At 35.2% G+C, this 20,672-nt stretch overlaps 1 protein-coding gene across 1 annotated transcript in view; it reads left to right on the top strand.

Annotated features, from left to right (window-relative positions):
* The window catches only part of LOC149783004 (uncharacterized), a 99,123-nt gene that overhangs the window by 56,003 nt on the left and 22,448 nt on the right, over positions 1-20,672 (top strand). The window contains exon 3 of the mRNA XM_089934573.1: positions 3,010-3,130. Within this exon, the coding sequence (XP_089790699.1) occupies positions 3,010-3,130 (121 nt within the window). The remainder of the gene's footprint in view (positions 1-3,009; positions 3,131-20,672) is intronic.

The following is a 20,672-nucleotide window of genomic DNA, read 5'->3' on the forward strand; positions in this document are numbered from 1 at the left end:
GTTTGCTGAAGCAGCATTTGAAACACATTACTGACTATATCATGCCGATGAAATGGTGGATAAGTGCCTTTCCAATCTGTTTAAAATCAGATCTCCTCTTCCTACGTGAAGATCTGACGACGACCGGTTAGGGGACATGTTCTGGTGACCTTTGAATTAGCCAATAGAAATGCACCTTTCAAAAATCTGAAAGTGAATCAGATTGTTCGGTACACATTCATGCTCTTCCTCCACACAGACTTCATTTGATTGGCTGATAAAATTGGCAATTATGGTAATAAAGAAGGTTACCAGAACATGACACCTCAGCGGTCGCTGTCTGATCTTCATGTATAACAGTGGGGATATGTTAATCAGGTTGAGTGCCTTCCTTCGGACACACTGAGCCAGCCCGACTGTAACTTACATGAGTGGGTATCAAACCCATGGCCCTTGGATCACGAGTCCGGCGCTCAACCGAGTCATCTTGGTACACCTTTTAAATAGTGTACAAATATATGTTAGACATCTGTTTTTCAGAATTATTTGTTCTTTGATGTATACTATGTAATTGCTTCACTGGATCTCAATTCTAGAGGGCTTATTTTTTTAAAACCGAATTCAAACGTCTTGTGGGAACCAAAAGGTTGTTATGGGTCGCGGAACTCACTTTGAAAGAAGACTTTGGTACAGTCAAAGTCAAACTGGTCGTGGATCTTGATACTCTATTTTTAAATAAGAACGCTGTGTACAGTCCTGGTTGATATGGTACGAACAGTCGATGCGAGGCTGAGGCAAGACTATCGAAGCCTAAAAAGGTAGTGACATCCATTCCACCACGTGTCCACACAATACTGTGTCGGCATCGCATTTTTTTTATAACTCCTGGTATGGCGTCTGAACACACGACCAGAAATTTACAGAACTATTGGTTTCACTTTCATATTTTGTTTCGACCAATAACAATTGACGTTCCTTTTGAAAACTCTTTTTTTGCTGGCTGATAGTGGAAACTGAATCTCAGACTCAAGTTCCTAATTTTATGATCTCTAGTCCTGGCGAATGGATGTATTTGGCTGCAATGCGCTTTGATATGATAATTGATTGTCATTAATTATTCACATCATTTTGACTTTAGATGTTAAAATAATTTTTCCGCCGAGTTGGCTGGTACCCACAATTGCAAGCTTCTATCCCTATATCAGCTCACATACATGGTTTGTGTGCTGGTGGATTGGGTATGATCTCACCTTTCCACGAAACATTGCAATTACTGTATACAGATTTTTCTTCAACACATCAGTTCACATATCGATTGTTTTTAGACGCGTACCGTTATTTCTCACGGCTTTTGAGTTGCGGTCGGTTAAAGAAGCCTTTCGGCCATCGGTACAATATAATTCCGTATCAGATCAGATGTTTGACAACTTATAAATCCAAGGGAAATCACAACCCGCCCGCCGTCGCCATTTCGAATTATCGGGATACATCGGTGGATAATCAGATGTTCCATCGATGTCGAATGCCCTTAGTTCGTTCGCAGTATTTTGGTGCCTTTGGTCATGTGACTCCAGCGTCTGTGGATTTGCCATATGACTGTCACGTAGTGAATCTGTCATAATGTATCTGTTTATGGTTCAACATTGCTCCAAATTACACAATTCGCGGATTAACTGACATTGTTCTGAGCAGTTTGGATTATAACGTAATGGGTGTATCTTGTATAAAGAAAATATAGTACACAATCTAGTCTTGAAAACCTGACTGTCGCTTATCCAATTATCACTTTATAATATTACAATTAACAGCAATTACAGAATAACCCATTATTTAACTATCTGGTTTATTATCCCCATGCTTTCAAAACAGTGGTAGGAATTATATCACACTGCCCACCAGAATGTGCGTGCATACGTGAGAAGTGCCGAGCAACTCTCCTTACACCATTTGAGACAGAGACTTAAACTTAGGGATATGATTGGATGCAGTCTATAGGTCTGCACAATAGTTCCGGAATTTGATCCATCGCCACGATACGGGGCTAGAAGGAGGATTGTTGGGTCGGTGGGGACACTTATGCATGTATGTATAATAGGTGGGTGGGTGAATTGGTAATTATTGAAATTTTGTTTTAATTTTGCGTTCATACAATGTTTGTGTGAATAACGTTTACTCAGCTGCGTTTAACATAGAGCCAAACTGTAAATTCCATTTTTGACTTAAAGCGAAAAGCATTTACTATGAACTGCCTATGCAATGAGCGATATCAAATCTGGATCTATCTTCGCAGTTGTGTTCGCGATATCTAACATAAATATGGTAACACAACTGTACAAATTTCATGTGCAAGAACATCAAATATATGACAATAGCTCGGAGTTCAGTCAAGCCAAAGCGTGGCTATTTCGAAATAGCCATATAACAATTTTCATCAAAATATGTTTAAAGAGGAAATGGAACTTTTTAATGAAGTTGCTGACAATTTTGATAGGATACTACGCTAAACCTGATAATAATGTTCTGTTTTCAAAACTTTGAAAGCAGTGTGGATATTTTTATGTCACAGTATTTTGAAAGCAGTGTGGATATTTTTATGTCACAGTATTTTGAAAGCAGTGTGGATATTTTTATGTCACAGTATTTACATAATATGGTTAAGCATTGAATCAGTGACGTATTGACATATTTGAAAAAAATAAACTAGACTGTTTGAATTTTATTTATTTAATATGCATGAGGTAATATGTAACTTTTACGGTACATGCACCAGAAGGGGTTCACTTCTGATCAGAGTGTGGCATCATGTATCTATTACTATAGCTTATTGCAATATACATGGAGCTACATGAACCTACAACACAGAATATCCAAAGTTACTTTTTTTTAAAAATGCTGATAAATTAACATCCATGAAAAAGCAAAAGAACATATAATATAAATTACATGGTAAAGGTAGAACAATTTGGCAAGAGTCTTTTCATTATATGATTTAGTTTGAACTCTACGTGTGACATAATTATACACAATTAGTTTCAGGGTCCCTCGGGGGAATTTGCGTTCATTAAAGTGATGGAAGAGGGCGGAGAGTGGTTAACATTGCTAAAACCTGCTGATAGACAAATGGTTCACAATACCAGTGTGTACTTTGAAGGTAAGAACATAATGTACCTTATTTACCTGTATATAGCCCGCATTTAAATGTAAAAATAATATATCCAGATCTACCAGCACTCTACGTAGTAGTAATTCTAGATCTGCCTCCAGTTGGAATCCTCATAGAATTAACAGTTTAGGTTTTGAGTTTCTAGCGCATCATACACAGGTAAATGCCAGTCTACCTGTTGGTAATTGTGCCTACGCTATACCTAAAAGGCTGGAAGTTGCTTTGTATCACGCACATCCAGCCAAGGTTTTGATCTTCCTTTACAGGGAGACGCAGACTGACGACACTTCCATTTCCAAAATGACTCTACCTGTACACCATCTTTGTCAATTAATGATTTTTAATGTTTTTTTTTTTTACCAGCTGTTCTTAATTGTTAAGAAAAACGCTATCTCTTTTCATCATATGTGGAAAAGTTAAGCTATCTCCTATATATCTGTACATTCCCATAAATTTCGTGATCGTCACTGCAGTTTATTGGCCAATACGTTTTCTAATAAATGCATTTACATGTTGTATTCATAGCTGCTGCATTATATTTTAACAGACATTGTTGAAATCACCAACATGTGGTAACCGTCATCTGTGTGTAAATATATAACTAGGTTTTTACATATTATATCCAACACTTTCTTCTGGTCTAAATAGTATTGGCTGTATGTCACTAAAGGTAGCATTACCCGGAAAGAGGGGTGGGGGAATATGGCCACCAGGGCAGCCATCTTGAAACTTTTGTATTGCTTTTTCGTTTTTATTGGAGAGTCAAATCAGCACAGTATTTTCACCGGAAGACTTATGGTGTGTAGTAGGTCTCAAACGCAGATTGTGCAGATCTGATCTCAAATATTGTCGTCATGGTAGCCATCTTGAAAATCTAATCGCTACTGTTCTAAACGGAAAATGATATCGTCATTGGTTGTTTTCACCAGAAGACTTCTTGTGCTGAAAATGACTATGATCTGACATCCAGTTTGAGCACCATGTTTGTCATCTTGGAAATATTATCACTGCTCCATTATGGTCCCATTGACACACGAACTCATGTCATATTCTTGGTCCTACATGAAAACTGCAACCCATGCATCCATCATGGCTGCCACAATCAACATATTACAAATTTTGTTATCACTAATTCTTCGGAATGGATGATGATATTGTCACAGTATTTTTCACAAATAGCCTTCTAATTGTGTCTAGTGCGTCATTAATGAAAATGGTGCTGATCTGTCATCCAGTATAGCTGCCACAGCGGCTGATTTGAAAATGGTATCGCTCAAGAATACCAGAGATGGTTTCAGCACTAAGCATTTATAAAGAATAAATGGTTTTATCTTAATTTTCTGATTTTTTTTTCGTAGAGTTGGCCGTCAGTCCCTTTTAGGGACTCTTGTTTGGAGAAGAAGGGAGGGTAATTTGGCTGATATTTTTCTTTAGAGATTTCATTTTTCTTTTCTCACCAAGGACAAGCAACACATCAAAGCGAATATTTTCCCCAGCATTGGATGGTCCAGAAGACCAGAATTAAAAAAAAAAGTAAAAACCTCGCCTTCACCTTGCTATATCATATTAATTAATTAAATTAATATTTGGCTTTGCTGCACAATGTATGGAATTTCAGTAGAGTGGAGAAAATGGAATTTCAGTAGAGTGGAGATATATGTATGGTGCTACATTTCTTAGCATTGTTCTTGCGATGCTTATCAGCACCAGAGTGAACGCAAACTATTTTTCCAGGCTAGAGATCAGGTTTAACAAGTTCATTTTACCTTGGTGTCAAGCGTGAGACAAAAAAAAGTGGAACTTACAATCTTGATTTCTTTTGAAACATGTATTTACAACCTGCAAGAGGAGCAGCTAATCTTGGATTTCGACTAGGTTCATACAATCAAGATTAAGACCAACCAGAATCATATGACCTTCGTTTTTTTATATCTTTGAAGCATTTTTATATCACTTGAGGTCGATTTAGTGCAGTTACGTGGAGTTTGGAGCTATATGTATATATTTTTGTATACTGTGGAAATAATGGACACATTGTCTTCCAATGCCAAATTTATGTGTTTGAGAAGTGTGTTTTGAATTCAATTTGTGGCAGGGGCTTATCTGTTTTGTGTATCTTCAAGATAATATCTTTAATTCTGAAAATGTGACTGGTTTTCCGTTGTGACATTTTCATTATGACATATATGGATCAAATGATAGTATGAATAAACGTTACAGTTCATAGCATGGATATTATATCTAGAGGGGAGAATAGTCTAATTATTTTATATTCGTTTTAGGAATGTGGAGGGGGAGGGGTCTTAACAAAGATTGGTTGATTTGCGTCTCTCAAACTCTCTATCCCTATCAATGCAATTTTATTTCATGGCCTCCATTTCCATTACACTCGAAGTATCAGATTTTAATTTGTTTATCCACAGTCTGAGTGCTTATTCTTCATTTAGAGGAAGTAAATCGTCTTTTTTTTTTTGTCCTTTACTTCACGATTTTTCTCCTTTACTCATAAGGGTGTTACATTTTTTTACAATAAAGTCTCCACATTATTCAGGCATTATCTTTTTAGAGTGACAGTTGTTGTTGATGTAGGACTTAATGCCATTTTCATCACAAGATAGGCTATACATGGCGGCTAGTATAAATGGTGGAGGAAGAATCTGGGAAAACCCCGGAAAGAACCACCGACCCACGAGAAGCTACTGGCAAATTTTCTCACATGCTTACATTGGCCGAACCTGAGACTCGAACCCACGCAGACAGAGGTGAGATTAGAATGACAGTTATGTTATTCGTGCTCTTTCTGGGTTATTTTATCTAGTCAGTTGATTAGTTGGGTTTTAACGTAATTTTTGGTACATTATTGGAAATTTATGATACGGAAATTGGAGGCTAAGTGCATTTCCCAAGGAAAGTTTGAATCAGCGAACCGCGGCTGTTCTGGGCGGGTATCGAACTTGGGACCCTTGAATTTCGAGTCATACGTTATACCAATTAAAATAACGCGGATAATCTTTCAGAAGTTTTATTACGCTTTTGAGTTCAAAATATCGGTTGTTTCTTAAAATAAGCTAAACAGATGTGGGCATATTTTCGAAAAGATGCTTATGATTGGATGAAAATACAGGAAAATTTCAAAAGCTCGGTGCTGTCAATAATTTAAACCTATAATTGATACCACTGTGAAAATCTCTTTTATTAAAGGCGATTTAACGACTCGTCGAATTCTGGGAAAACAATAAGACATTTCAGAGGCAGAGAAACAAATTGTGTCTCAGATATAAAATAATACAGATAAAAACAAATTTACTTGATTACAAATTGCACAAATTGTCGATACAACAAGAGATAGCTTAAACAATCATGTAGTTGGCATGTGTATTTGAACGTACTATGAATATTTTCTTAGAAGCAAAACTCAAAGACATGAATGAAGCGTGAAAGAATATGTTTTATAATACGCAGATAGCTTATGATTTAAACAGTGTAGATCCTGATCTACTCAGTCTACATTTTCTTGGCGTGTAATATACACAGCTAAATACGATGGTACTTCCTCTAACACATTGACAGCGGTATGAAACCCGCGTTATATGTGAGAAAGCGTTATAAGTATATAATGATGTGAAATCTCATTATAATTGGTTCTTGTGAACCAAGCACTAAAAGAAAGTGAGAAGTGGATTAAGTTAGATAATCAAAAATGTTCCAATAAGCCTATATTGTTATATAATTAAAACACAAAAATGTTCCAATAAGCCTATATTGTGATATCATTAAAACACAAAAATTTAGTATATTATGATGTGAAATCTCATTACATTTGGTGCTTGTGAAACAAGAACGAAAAGTAAGTAAGAAGCGGATTAAGTTAGATAATCAACATTTTTGTCAATGTAATGCGATCTATGGCCAAATCTGGAATATGAGGGACATCAGCATAATGAGGTACATCATCATGATAGACCACAACATTTAGCGACAGACATATGGTGTGTGTGTGTGTGTGTGTGTGTGTGTGTGTGTGTTGTACAGGTCCATAGTTTTAGAGTCTCATTTCAGCTTTTGAAATCTTACAGATCGTTGTCCCGCGGAGACTTAATTTCAAACTTATTTTTAGTTCTACTGGTCATAGACCAGATGAGCTTATGGGATGGTCCGTCGTCTTTCGTCCGTTATGCGTCTGTCCGTTTGCACAAGTACTCCTCTTGAACTAGTTGGAAGATTGCCATTAAACTTTATGCATTGATCCCCTGTTTGGTTCTCCTGAATGGATGGCCATATCAGCATGGGGTTTCACTAAAAGTCTTCTTTTGAGTCTAATTGGCCTTAAAGATAATAATGCCGATCTGAAATCCATTATGGCCTCAAACGTGGCCATTTTGAAAATCTTGTTATCGCTACTCCTCATATATAGATGGTCATTATCAACATGGGGTTTTCACTAGAAGACTTCCTACGATGTCTAGTTGGTCCTAAATAAAAACGGTGCCAATCTGAAGTTTAGTATGGCTTCCACTGCAGCCATGTTAAAAAATCTTCTTATCACAAATCCTCCTGAACAGAAGTTATGTTGATGTGCGTGTTTCACCAAAAGACTTCTTATGATATCCAGTTGGTCTCAAACAAACATGGTGCAGATCTGACATGCAATATCACCGCCACACAGTCGAAATCTTGAAAATACTGTTATCGCATATCCACCTGAATGATTGCTCGTACTAACAGAGGTTTTACGTTAAAATATTTTTTTTAATAAAAAATGATATCTGATAAAAGAAAATGTTGCCGATATTGTCCAATGTAGTCGCTATAGCATCCATCTAGAAAAAATTTTCGCTACTACTTCTGAACGTAAAGTGATATTTACTTGTGGTTTTCACCAAAATACTTCTTATAATGTCTACTTGGTCCTAAATGAAAATTATTCATTTATAGGGTCTAACATGCCTGCCACAGTGGCCAGCTTAAAAATATTGATACTTCTCCAGAATAAACGGTCATATCATCATTGGGGTTTTCACTAAAATAAATCTTTATAATGTTTTGTTGATCCTAAAGTGGGTTGATCTGACGTCCAATATGTAGTCATCTTGAAATCTTGCATTAACTAGTCATTTTAAAAGGAAAGTCAGATTGATACAGGGTTTTCTTGTGGTGTCTATTGGTCCTTGATGAAAATGACTCACCTTCAATATGGCCACCAGTCTGTCGGTGTTGAAAATATTGTTAACTTACTCCTAAATGGATGACTATATGAACTTGGAGTTTTCACCAGTAATCTTATATTATACTTGGCTGGTCCTAAATAAAAATGGTAACAGTTGAATATTCAATATGGCTGTCATGGAAATCTTGACATCACTACTCCCCCTAAATGACTGATCAATATGACATAGAGTTTTAACCAAAAGACTTCTAATGAGACATATTTTGTCCTAAATACAAATGGTGGCATCCAGTATGTCCTCTGCAGCAGCTTCGTTTAAAAGCTTGCTACTGCAGAATAATATCAGTTGTGGTGTCCACACTCATTAGTTAAAAGGAAGAAATGGTCTTATTTGAATTCCTGGAAATTGTTATGTTTTTGCCCAGTAGAGCATGAGTCCCATCAAGGGACTCTTTGTTTCCTTTCTTCCTCACAAGTTACTAACGCACACCACCACCACCCGCAAGAAAACCCCATGCCTTTGACGAAACATCGCATGTAGTGTTGTGCTTGCTGCAAGGTTTGACCATTTTTATAGCCAATTTGTGAAAGAGACTGAGTAAAATTCAAATGATTTTAGAGTTAACTCATAAGAGTTACATTATTGCCCTATTTGTAAAGATCACTAGTGTTGTCATGTAAAAAGTAAATGCACTGCCACACTAAAGTCATAATGTGCTCAGCTTTTATTCAAATGTACTTGTATACTCAACTAATTTCAGAAACGCAACAAATTCTCAAGACACACCAGGATAGGTCAGGGAGAGTAACTGTGAATGTTTTCATTCTGTACTAAATATTATTAATAATTACTGTTGTAGGTCACATGATATGTTGGTCATACTATATTCCAGATATAAAGTATCTGACTAGAAAAGAGCAAAAACTCCCAAGTTTTGTCAAATTCAACAAATAATTTATTTTCCTATAATACAAAAGGATAATTTAAAAAGAACTTACAGTACTGCAAATTAAATCCCTAATAGACCTTAAGTTCTATCACAAGTCCAGACTATAGAGTATTCCCAATGAATTCCTGTGGTGTTCTGAATGAATTCCAAAATTTGAATTTGCTCATGTGCCAGTAGCCTCGATTGTACTAATGTGCCAACAGTATTGATGTATCACAATATCACATGATATAATCCAAACTGTCCCTGAATGAATTCAGAATTGTCCTAAGATAGTGATTTAGTCCAAAAAGATTGAGCACTTTGTAATTCCAGTAAATAATTTAAATAAATTAATCTTCTCAATTAGTATGACTATATCCCAACTATTAGGTATCCTCATGAGATATTAGTATGACTATATCCCAACTATTAGGTATCCTCATGAGATATTAGTATGACTATATCCCAACTATTAGGTATCCTCATTAGATATTAGTGTGACTATATCATAGCTGTTAAGTATCCTCATGAGATATTAGTGTGACTATATCCCAAATTAAGTATCCTTATGAGATATTTGTGTGACTATATTCCAGCTATCAAGTATCATCATGAGATATTAGTGTGACTATATTCCAACTATTAGGTATCCTCATAAGATATTAGTGTGACTATATCCCAACTATTAAGTATCCTAATGATATATTAGTTCAGTTATTAGATATCCTCATGAGATATTAGTGTGACTATATACCATCAATTAAGTATCCTCATGAGATATTAGTGTGACTTTATCCCAACTATTAAGTATCCTCATGAGATAGTAGTGTGACTATATCCCAACTATTAAGTATCCTCACAAGATATTAGTGTGACTATATCCTAACTGTTAAGTATCTTCATGAGATAATAGTGTGACTATATACCAACTATTAAGTATCCTCATGAGATAGTAGTGTGACTATATCCCAACTATTAAGTATCCTCATAAGATATTAGTGTGACTATATCCAAACTATTAAGTATCCTAATGATATATTAGTTCAGTTATTAGGTATCCTCAAAAGATATTAGATTGACTATATTCCAACTATTAAGTATCCTCACGAGATATTAGTGTGACAGTGACTATATCCCAACTATTAAGTAACCTCATGAAATATTAGTGTGGCAATATCCGAACTATTAAGTATCCTAATGATATATTAGTCTGATTATATCCCAATTATTAAGTGTTCTAATAATAAAGTAATCTGATTATATTCCAATTATGAAGTATCCTCAGCAAGGCTGGACATATAACTAAGTCTCCAGTGGTGTTGGCAATAGCAAGTGTGAGCTATAACTGTGTATGTATGCAGGTGAGCTTTGCCATCTTCTGACAGCACCATTTATTATTCCATTTGTGCTTAAAATACCAGAGAATGATCACAATGTTTATTTGTTGAAATTTTAAAGTGCATTAGTATATAGCATCCCAGCAAAAGAAAGTTGATCTTTAGTCCTATTTACCATAATTCTCCATTGAGAAGCGCATGTTTCACATTAAGCCTGCTACCCCAATTTTTAAGCATTTTCACCTGTTTTTATTCAGTATCATGACATCAAAGTAAATCCAAAACTGCTTCCCAGATGGTGCTCTCAACTCTTTCACTGTTTACCTACATTACTGGAGAGCAGTAGGAATATTTCCAAGTCTCACTGAATATCACTGGAGAACAAATGGAGTATTTCTAAGAGTCAGTGAACATTACTGGAGAGCTGTTTGAGTATTTCCAGGACACATTGAACATCACTGAAGAGCAGTTTGAGTATTTCTAATCCTTGTTGAGTATCAGTGGAGAGCAGTTTGAGTATTTCCAAGACTGGCTGAACATGACTGGAGAGCAGTCTGAGTATTTCCAAACCTCATTGAACATCAGTAGAGAGCAGTTCACATATTTCCAAGCCTAGTAGAACATCACTGTAGAGCAGTTTGAGTATTTCCATGCCTCATTCAACCAGACACTTGCATTGCATCATGAAAGTTTTACCTGGTAAAAAACAGAATTTTTCATGTAACACCAAAATGAGGCTTTCCAAACATTGGAAAAGCAATTCACATGATTGTGATGATAAGATGGTGTCACATTTCAATACACATTGACATTTTCGTTGGCTGATTAAGACACATTACCTGCATCGGTAGTGGTGTTAAGTACTATCCTTTCAAGTTTTCAATATTATTTTGGCTTTACTGATTGCAGAAAATGTCTGTAGAAATTTGGAGATAAGGAAATTTTACAGAAGCACCTTCTGTTGGTAATGGTGATCAATGAAACATTTTACCCAACCCTTGTACAGCAAAGCTCTCACAGACCCAAGTGAGGGTTCGGTTGAATAAGACTACCAGGTAAATATTACTGGGATTGAATATTTTAGAAAAGCCATAAGGTATTCTAATTAGCCACAATTTTTGTGGTGAAGAAACCTGAAACACTCCAACCACCAACCTAGCATGGATGGATGACTTCACTATTTCTCACTTGATAAAACAAACAGGCTAGCCTAATAAATGTGACAAAAGCAGGGAACGAGCTAATTATCAGACAAAACTTAGATTAACATATTATGGGAATTGAACCCCACCCACCCCAACCAGTTATCAGCTGTTTCCAGTTGTTATGCAAATAATGTTCCCAGTACAATTTAGGAGCATAAGCTGAAATTTGTTAAATGGGAGAATATCATTTCAGGTACACATTTTGTAAACCATCCAATAAGAAATGAGGTCATCATTTTATTTGCAAAAGATGTGAAAGTACATTAGTGTATTTCTGTGTTTTTTTTCTTTTTTTGAATTAAGCAAAAATTTGGAAAATGAGAGAAAGAAGACAAATTTAAAATTTTTATCGAAAATTTGTTCTATGAAACCACATTTGCATGCAAGATGAATTAATAAAACTTGCAGTTATATATTGTCAGTAAATCAAAGATTGGATTGCTGCTTATTTTAATTCAGTAATTTGTTTTATTTCTTTAATCTCATACTTTAAAATTGCAAATCAAATTAAGTTAAATGTAAATAACGAAAATATATAGTTTCACTGACATTATCTTTGTCACTATCCATCATAAAATTACAACAAACACCACTCCTGTGGCTTAGTGGTTAGAGTGTCCACCTCGGATAACGGAGGTCATGGGTTTGATTCCTGGTCGAGTCATACCAAAGACTTGCATAATTGGTACTAGGAGCTTCCTCGCTAGGCACTCAGCATTAAGAGGTTAGTGATAGGACTGGTCGGCCTGGTGTCAGGATAATGTGACTGGATGGGACCTCATGCTACATGTCTGTGGCATGATGTCCCAGTGCTTGACATCATTATAAACTGCCACATTGCAGACATCATAGTGATATGACTGAAAATTTTTTAAAGCTATGTTAAAAATCCAAATCACACACACACACACACAAACACAACAAACAAAATACTGTACTGTACCTACTCACTTATAAGTCAAGTCAGACTGCAAACAACAAAGATCCTGATATGCCATGGCATAATGTCCCTGCGGATCAGGGTTTACATTGTTTGTTCTACTGTTTTCTCTAACCAACTGCACAGACCCAGATCTGCCAGCACATTATGCACTGGCAGATCTGGATCTGTGAGGCTTGCAGTTGGACTCATCTTATAAGTGAGTAATTACAGTAGACCAGAATAGAGGAGGAGAGTTGATGTTTCGTTTGGTATTTGCAAAATATTAAGTCTTATTTAAAAATAGTAAAGGTTGAAAATTTAAATTACTTTTTAACAAGAGATAGTTACAGCTAACTTCAGCCAGTCATCTAGGTCAGCTCAGCTAGGTTTTTGGCCAGAGGGCAAATTCATCTCAAACTTAATGGTCTACCTAGTTTTAGGAACCTCATTTGCATATCAGAATGGAACAGGTGATATCTTGCAGCTGTCTGTAGTTTCTTGTCCATGAGTTATAGATTGTTTTTTGGACAAACATGTCCTTTTTCTGGTTTCTCTTCGCAACGAATATATCTTGTGTTCTGGTGTCTTGACAAAGTGAAGTACCGTTCCATGAGTCATCAAAACCAAAAACCTTGCAGCAAAACACTTTAAAGATGGCTCAGTCTAATGAAACCAGGCTTTAGTGTCATCAATAACCAAAAATCTTGCAGCAAAACACTTTAAAGATGGCTCAGTCTAATGAAACCAGTCTGTTATGCATGTGCTGCAAAAGACACACCAATAATCCCTAGTCAGTATTTGCCAAAATTAAAAATCGGGGTGGATGGGGTAAGTTTCTCATCCAGGATGGGTTTATCATTGGATAAATACATACTTGCATGTGCTTAAACTTGGGATTGCAGAGGTGGAAAGCAAGCAAGTCACTGCCATGATATCAGTACTTTCAGAATAGGAGGAGAGCATTTAATATACAATATAATCTTTTAACTCTTCATTTTTTTTCTCTCTCCGTGGCATTTTAATTTGCAAAGTAACTGCATAATCATTCAATTATGCATGTTGAAATGCCATGTTGGTGTATTAATGTCATAATGATAGGTCTGGATTTTGCATTATGTAGACACCGTTTTGCTGAATAAAATGAGAAATATTCAAATACTCTGTCACAGCATGCTGGTGGTATACGTTTGATAAATAAGAATCATCCAATATCATCGGACACATCCTGAATGCAGGCAGAGATGAAGCAAAATTATTTATTTATCAGTAGTGATCTCATCCATGAATTTGTGCTTATTTTAATATAGAAGAATATGATACATAGTCAATTATATAAAATCAATGTTATCAACTATACAAATCAACTTCTATCCAACACAACCTGACATTTCTGATAAAGCCAACGATTTGAAGCCAGGAAAATGTAGGATTTCCTTTATGATATTGGCATAACTCTATCAGTAAAATCCCCTTCACAACCAAAAGATAAAATCCATCCATGATATAATCTTCATTTTTGAGTATGGAAGATGAGAAGGTTTGATGATATGCTAATTCCCCTTTTGGTATGCTAATACGAAAATGGCATATGTGCCGATTGAACCAGATTAGAGTCTGAGTTCTTTGTTTGTAAAAAATCTACAATGTGTCCAGCTCGTCTTGTTTGTCATAGAAGATGGATGTCACTAAAGATCTAAGATATATATCGTCTCCCTCCATGTAAAACTGTACAATAATGATTAAATTGGGGGAACATCTCGTTCAACTCTCGTCAAAAGCTTGAGTCATCTATTCACAAGGAAGGTTTTCTTTATCAGAGTTGATAAGCATTTAGTTTAAAAGGAATCTGGTTGCATTGAATTGATTTATGAATATTTCGTTTCTGCATGTCAAAAGTTGAAGAAAGCCTGTTGTTTTATGTCCAAGCTGAATTATCAGATGCAGATTTTTATGTTATCAGGGTTGAGGTATTCAGGTGTTCTCAACCATATAAAATGGAGGTCTACGACACCTGTCAAAAGTAATAGATCACCTCCATCATGTTTGGTTATTGCCATTGTGAGGATTTGAAAAATTAGGTATTAGAACAGTTGTGGCCAAACATAACATGCATAATAAAATTACAGTAAAATTCCACAAGGATTTAATCAGAGGTCTTTTTCTTCTCACTCACATTAAATTACTTCCACATTAAAAAGATGTTCATGAGAATCATAGAGTGGACTGATTTACAGTGAGACTGCATTATAATGAAGTACCATATGTACATGCTTATAAGACAAATACAACTGCAAGCTGCACAGACCCAGATATGTCATTGCATAATACACAGGCAGATCTGAGTCTGCACAGTTTGTTAGGAGTAATCAACAGCACAAACCACATAGAACCCTGATCTGTAGGCACAGTATCATTTGGCAGATCAGGGTGTTTATTTTTGGCAGTTTGGTTTGACTTATAAGTGAGCACATACAGTAATTTCTATGCAATCATTTTTGGAGGCAACATTGATTGTTCCATAAAACTATTGCATTGGTTTTTTTTGTTTTGCTTGTGCTCACCAATATTTGGCATGTTCCATCAAATACTATGATGAGAAAATTATGATATATCTGTCTTGGCAATCTTGAAAGCAGACAGACATTTTCCTGTCTCATACAATGAACATATCACTTAACATGTATGTAACAAGTTTGGGAAACCTAAAAGTGTGATTTGACCCATTTATGAAAAGTTTAAGTTTTTTTGTTATCTTATAAAAAGCAATATTTGATATAATATTAATGTGAGTTTAGATCTGTCATATATATCATATATTGCCTGTCATGTATATTCAGTCAGAGACGACTTCATGAGAAATACCTGCACCATATCTTCACATGTAGCAGATTATTTTCAGAGGTGAGAAAAAAAAAGTGCTGACCTGCTGAAATAACATTCCTCATAAAAAGGGAGCTGTCCATTGTCTGGAAAAATTTATCTTTTATCTGGATTCTTGATCCCACTCACTCATAACTGAAAGGCTGCTCTCAATTTTCTTATAACATTCTGCAGTGTATGAGGGAGGCTGATGACCATGTTTAGAGTTAGGTAAGGATGGTCCAACATCTTCAACACCTTGGGACACCTGGACCAATAATGTGAAGTTCATGGGACACACACACACACACACACACACACATGTATACAGTGCATATCACGACTATGAGATGTGGATTTAATTGAGTGGCTTAGAGATGTGAAATCTTAATCCCAATCCTTATCTCACTTCTGTACCAGGGATTTTCTAACATGTGAGGATTAAACTTAAACAATATACTACACATATTTGTTTTTGTTTTTTTTGGTTAATGCCCAGCATGTCTGGCTTTAACATCTACAATATCTGACACATGCAGGCATTACATGTGGATGACAACCATGCAGGGATCTCCCTAGTTCAGAAATTCAGTGGGCCCTTGTGATGGGTCAGTGGCCCACTTTTCAATATAAAGCAATGGAGAATTAAGGAAATCCATGAGTCAGTCAAAAATGTAAGTGGTCACAGAAAATTTGATGGACCATGTATTTCGTGATAGTTTTGATGGAAAGCAAATGCTACATTTCCATTTACTGCATATGCAGTCTGTTAAAAATGAATTATGTTTAACTGTGTGACACAGTTATACTTTTCTTGCAAATTGATGCTGGCCTATCCCAAAGACATCTGTGACTGGGAATATGTTTATGATGTACACTATCTTGGGTAATATAGGAACTAAATAGAAGTCAGGCTTGATTCTGCATTATATATCATGGCTAAAGTTAAAACTACCTGTACATCTATATACATGTACCTGGTGTATTTTCTTTCAATATTAAATTTGTTGCAAAGAACACTTCTGTATAATGATCACCTGTCATTAAAGGATGCTTTAATTAATCTCTGCTACAGTGCATGCATAATCCAGAATTTAGTGGGCATTCATCTACTCTGGACAGAGGCCATTTGGTTGTGAAATTCAAATTGCAAACAGAGGATATTATATGTGCCCTCCAATGCATTTGGATGAAAATGTCAAATTTCCATTTTCTTTTGATTCGAAGAGACCAGTAAAAGTAGTATGTTTGATGTATCAGATTTATACATTTTATTTCATATGTTTAGCTTCTAAAGTCCATTATTGTTTTAGTTGTATTAATAAATATGCAAATTTGATTATGACACTTCTGTTTTACTGCCTTCATAATGGCATCACTGTGTTACATAGTAATTAGTGTCAAACATCGTCACATATTTACGCTTCTGTGAGCTCAGAGAAAAATGATAATTATAAACTTTTGTCATTGAAGATTTCTATTGTGCACCTGTTCACTTGTACTAACATGTTTTGGGAATTTAATTTTGATTAATTGATCAAAGAATTGTTAACACCAGTCACTACTGGTTTTCAGTTCATTTGTTATTTTAAAAGAAAATATTATCAAAATCAGAGTTTAGCTTGTAAAGCTACAAACAGCTATCTGAAGACTCCTCAATATTAATTACACTGTCTGCAGGTGGGGATCTAGAGTGGCAGAGTGGTCTATAGTGCTCACCATTATGGATCATTGCCATCTCACCTCAGTATGCATGGGTATCGAGTCTCATGTTTGGCCAACATGGGTTTCTGAGAAAGCTTGCCTGTAGCTTCTTGTGGGTCGGTGGTTCTTTCCAGGGTTTTCCTGGGTTCTTCCTCCACCATTTATACTGACCACCATGTATAGCCTATCTTGTGCTGAAAAATGGCATTAAACCCTACAGCAACAACATTGTTGGCAGAGGAAATTTTTTCAGTCCCTTGACTGTCTCGAATAGATTGGCATCACCTACCATATATATACACTCACTTATAAGTTGAGTCAAACTGCAAGCAACAAAGATCCTGACCTGCCATGGCATAATGCATCAGTAGATCAGGGTCTATGCTGTTTGTTCTACTGATTACTTCTAACAAGTGGCACAGACCCAGATCTGCTGGCACATTCTGAGTCTGTGCAGTTTCAGCTGGACTCATCTTATAAGTGAGTATATATGGTATTCTTTGTTTGTGATTGACTATTCCTAAAAATTTGGCAGTAATTAGGGCGTTACAGAAATAATGGTATAATCTCTGCATAACTTCCTATTAGATACTTGCACATCTAATTTGTCCATTGTGCATGTGAGTATATTGCTTTTTATATCATTATACAGGTTGAGTCTGATTATAAACAGATCTCCACATTCTACATGGAGATCTGACAGACCCTGATAAAAATTATTGTTTTGGTGGATTTTGGAATTCACAGTCAGCTTATTTTTTCATAGCCTATCAGATAAAGCCTTACATTTTGTGTTTAGGGACAGTTATCTTAAGTAACAACATTTTCTGAATGATGTCTATCACTTTCAGAAATTTGAAAGCTGTGATTTGATTGATGAAAAACAAGATCAACAGAACATGACCTATTATCAGTGTCCATCAGATCCCCTCAATGGACTGGGAAGATCTGATTTTATTAAATTGAATACTGTTGAAGGCTGTTCTAAATTAGACTGACAGGGGTCAAAATTTCATTATACATGTATTATTGAAAATACCTGTTGGAAAAAATAATTTGATATCTCTCTAATATTGCATTGGGGACATCTTGATTTGGTTCAGTTTGTCTATTGATCCATTTGCATACAGGCAGCCAGAGAAGTTCATTAACAAGAATTACACAAAAAGCACTGAATGTATGCAAATTAAACTCATCTAGCTTGTTTCTGTACATACGTGGATGATGTGATTGGATTTTCAAGCCAACAGAAACAATTCACTCTTTTACAATTTAGAACTTGACGGAGTTGAAAGTTTTCAACAAAAACTTCTTGGCACAATTTAGCAATAGGCACTGAAAAAAGTGAAACTAAATTTAAAATAGAGAAATTAAATTTAAGATAGAGAAATTAAATTTTTTAAGCATATTTATATTTAGATGTTGATTATCTAATTAAATTTAAAGCCATTACAGTAATTTTTAAATTTCTTTTCACTTTTTAAAACTTTTCATCTTTTACTTTTTTAATGCAAACCATGTTAATATGATTAAGCAAGACCAAATGAGGTAGACAAATTAAATTTGGTATTGTGTGCATGGATGGTGAAAACATTAAGCAACTCATGAAAAGGGAAATTATTTTGGTGACGAACCACACAAATTGTGTAATAATTAATTCATTATACCAGAAATTTTTTGAAATTTTATTTCTTTGTCAGGTTGATACTGAATAATCTTATTTAGTAACAGGACATATTTGTTTACTTCTGCAAGCAATGTGCAGTTTATTAAATATTTAATGTGAGACGAATAAAAACAAATATGTTGAACATCCCTGACTTTAGGAAGGCTACAATACACAATAAGGTACAAAAGATACAGAGATGTATAAAGATAAAATTTCTTTTCACACAAAGATGCACTGTTTATTCTTAAAACACCATTTGATTCACCAGAGTAACCAGACTGATTGACGTCTCTCCTAAATAACTTACCCAAAGTGATGCTTAAGTTAGACTGACCTTCATCAACTGAAGGTACAGTGAAACTTCTCTAAGCTGATACCTCTGCAAACTGGAATCCCCTTAATGCTAGATTTACACTTAAATGATCCCATAAAACAGAATTTAACAAGAGTCTATGGCCATCCAATGGTCTTCAGAATGTCATAAACTAAACCTAACATAGAGACATCTACAGATGCAATGAAACTCTGATTATTAGAGATATCTATTTTTAGAAACATTGATTATCTGGTACATGAGGAGACATGATCACGTCCTTTTTAGGTTAAAATAGTGAACCTCTGTTAACTAAACTGTTAACCAAAATAACTACAAACCCAAAATTAAATTTGTTCCCAAAGAATTTTGATCTTAAAGTTTTACTTTAGTTTAATCTTAATTTAGTTTAATCTTAAAAAGAAATCTGACAGAAAATATTGAAAAGAAACTTTTATATATATATATATATAGATACATACACACACACACACACAGAGAGTTTGACATATATATTGGCATGGCAAATTGGTATGGGAGATCTTCAGTCTAACTAAAAATTATAATCAAGATTACCATTCAACAAAGACCTGAAAGACACAGAAAATGTTCTGTTTATCAATTGATTCACTGATTTCACATTTATGAAAAAGGAAAGAAGCCAACTATACCTTGGTAACATGAAATGGAATGCTCTGTCTGTTAGGTTGCTAAATGTAGGTTGACTGGGACTTCCAAGGTCACCATAACATGAAATATGTATTGGTGCCTGTCAGATCTGCTTGATTATTATAAGTAGATCTGAATTTTATTCAGACTGTCCTTATGTATAGAATTTTTCTCATTTTTGTTTGAGAACGTTTCTGTCCACAGATACAGGAAGTTGAGCAATGTTATAGGAAGTCCCTTTGTATTTATCCAAGTGATTATGCAACAAACAATGTTATAGGAAGTCCCTTCTTTGCATTTATCAAAGTGATTACCCTTGGAAAAACCTCTTAAAAGGCATTTTTTCAGGAAAATAGCCTTTTCAAGTGAGGAATTTTTAGCAGCTTAAAGATGCATGATATAACGTTTACTCAGAATTTGGTCTGGACATCTTATTGAACAATCTTAAATTAGCAAAAAACAAATTCAGTTTTTTTTGTTGTTGTTAAATTGAACTTAAATTGAGGGCATGAGTAATTTTAGTCCAGTTGCATTCCCCCCCCCCCAAAAAAAAAAAAAAAAATGGCCTGGACATCCTGAAATTCTTAAGATAAAGTTTTAGAGTTTTTTCAGAGATTCAAAAATTATGCTGCTTTTGAAAGCTTGTTTCTCAATGGCTGATGATAGAAACTCGACCTCAGACTCAGTGTCAGAGTGTTATAATTTCCAGGCCTTGACTCTCATATGACCTTGATGAAATCAAATTTTTTATTT

This window comes from Sinohyriopsis cumingii, chromosome 15 (assembly GCF_028554795.1).
Source record: "Sinohyriopsis cumingii isolate HCF-2022 chromosome 15, ASM2855479v2, whole genome shotgun sequence".
Lineage (NCBI taxonomy): Eukaryota > Metazoa > Mollusca > Bivalvia > Unionida > Unionidae > Sinohyriopsis > Sinohyriopsis cumingii.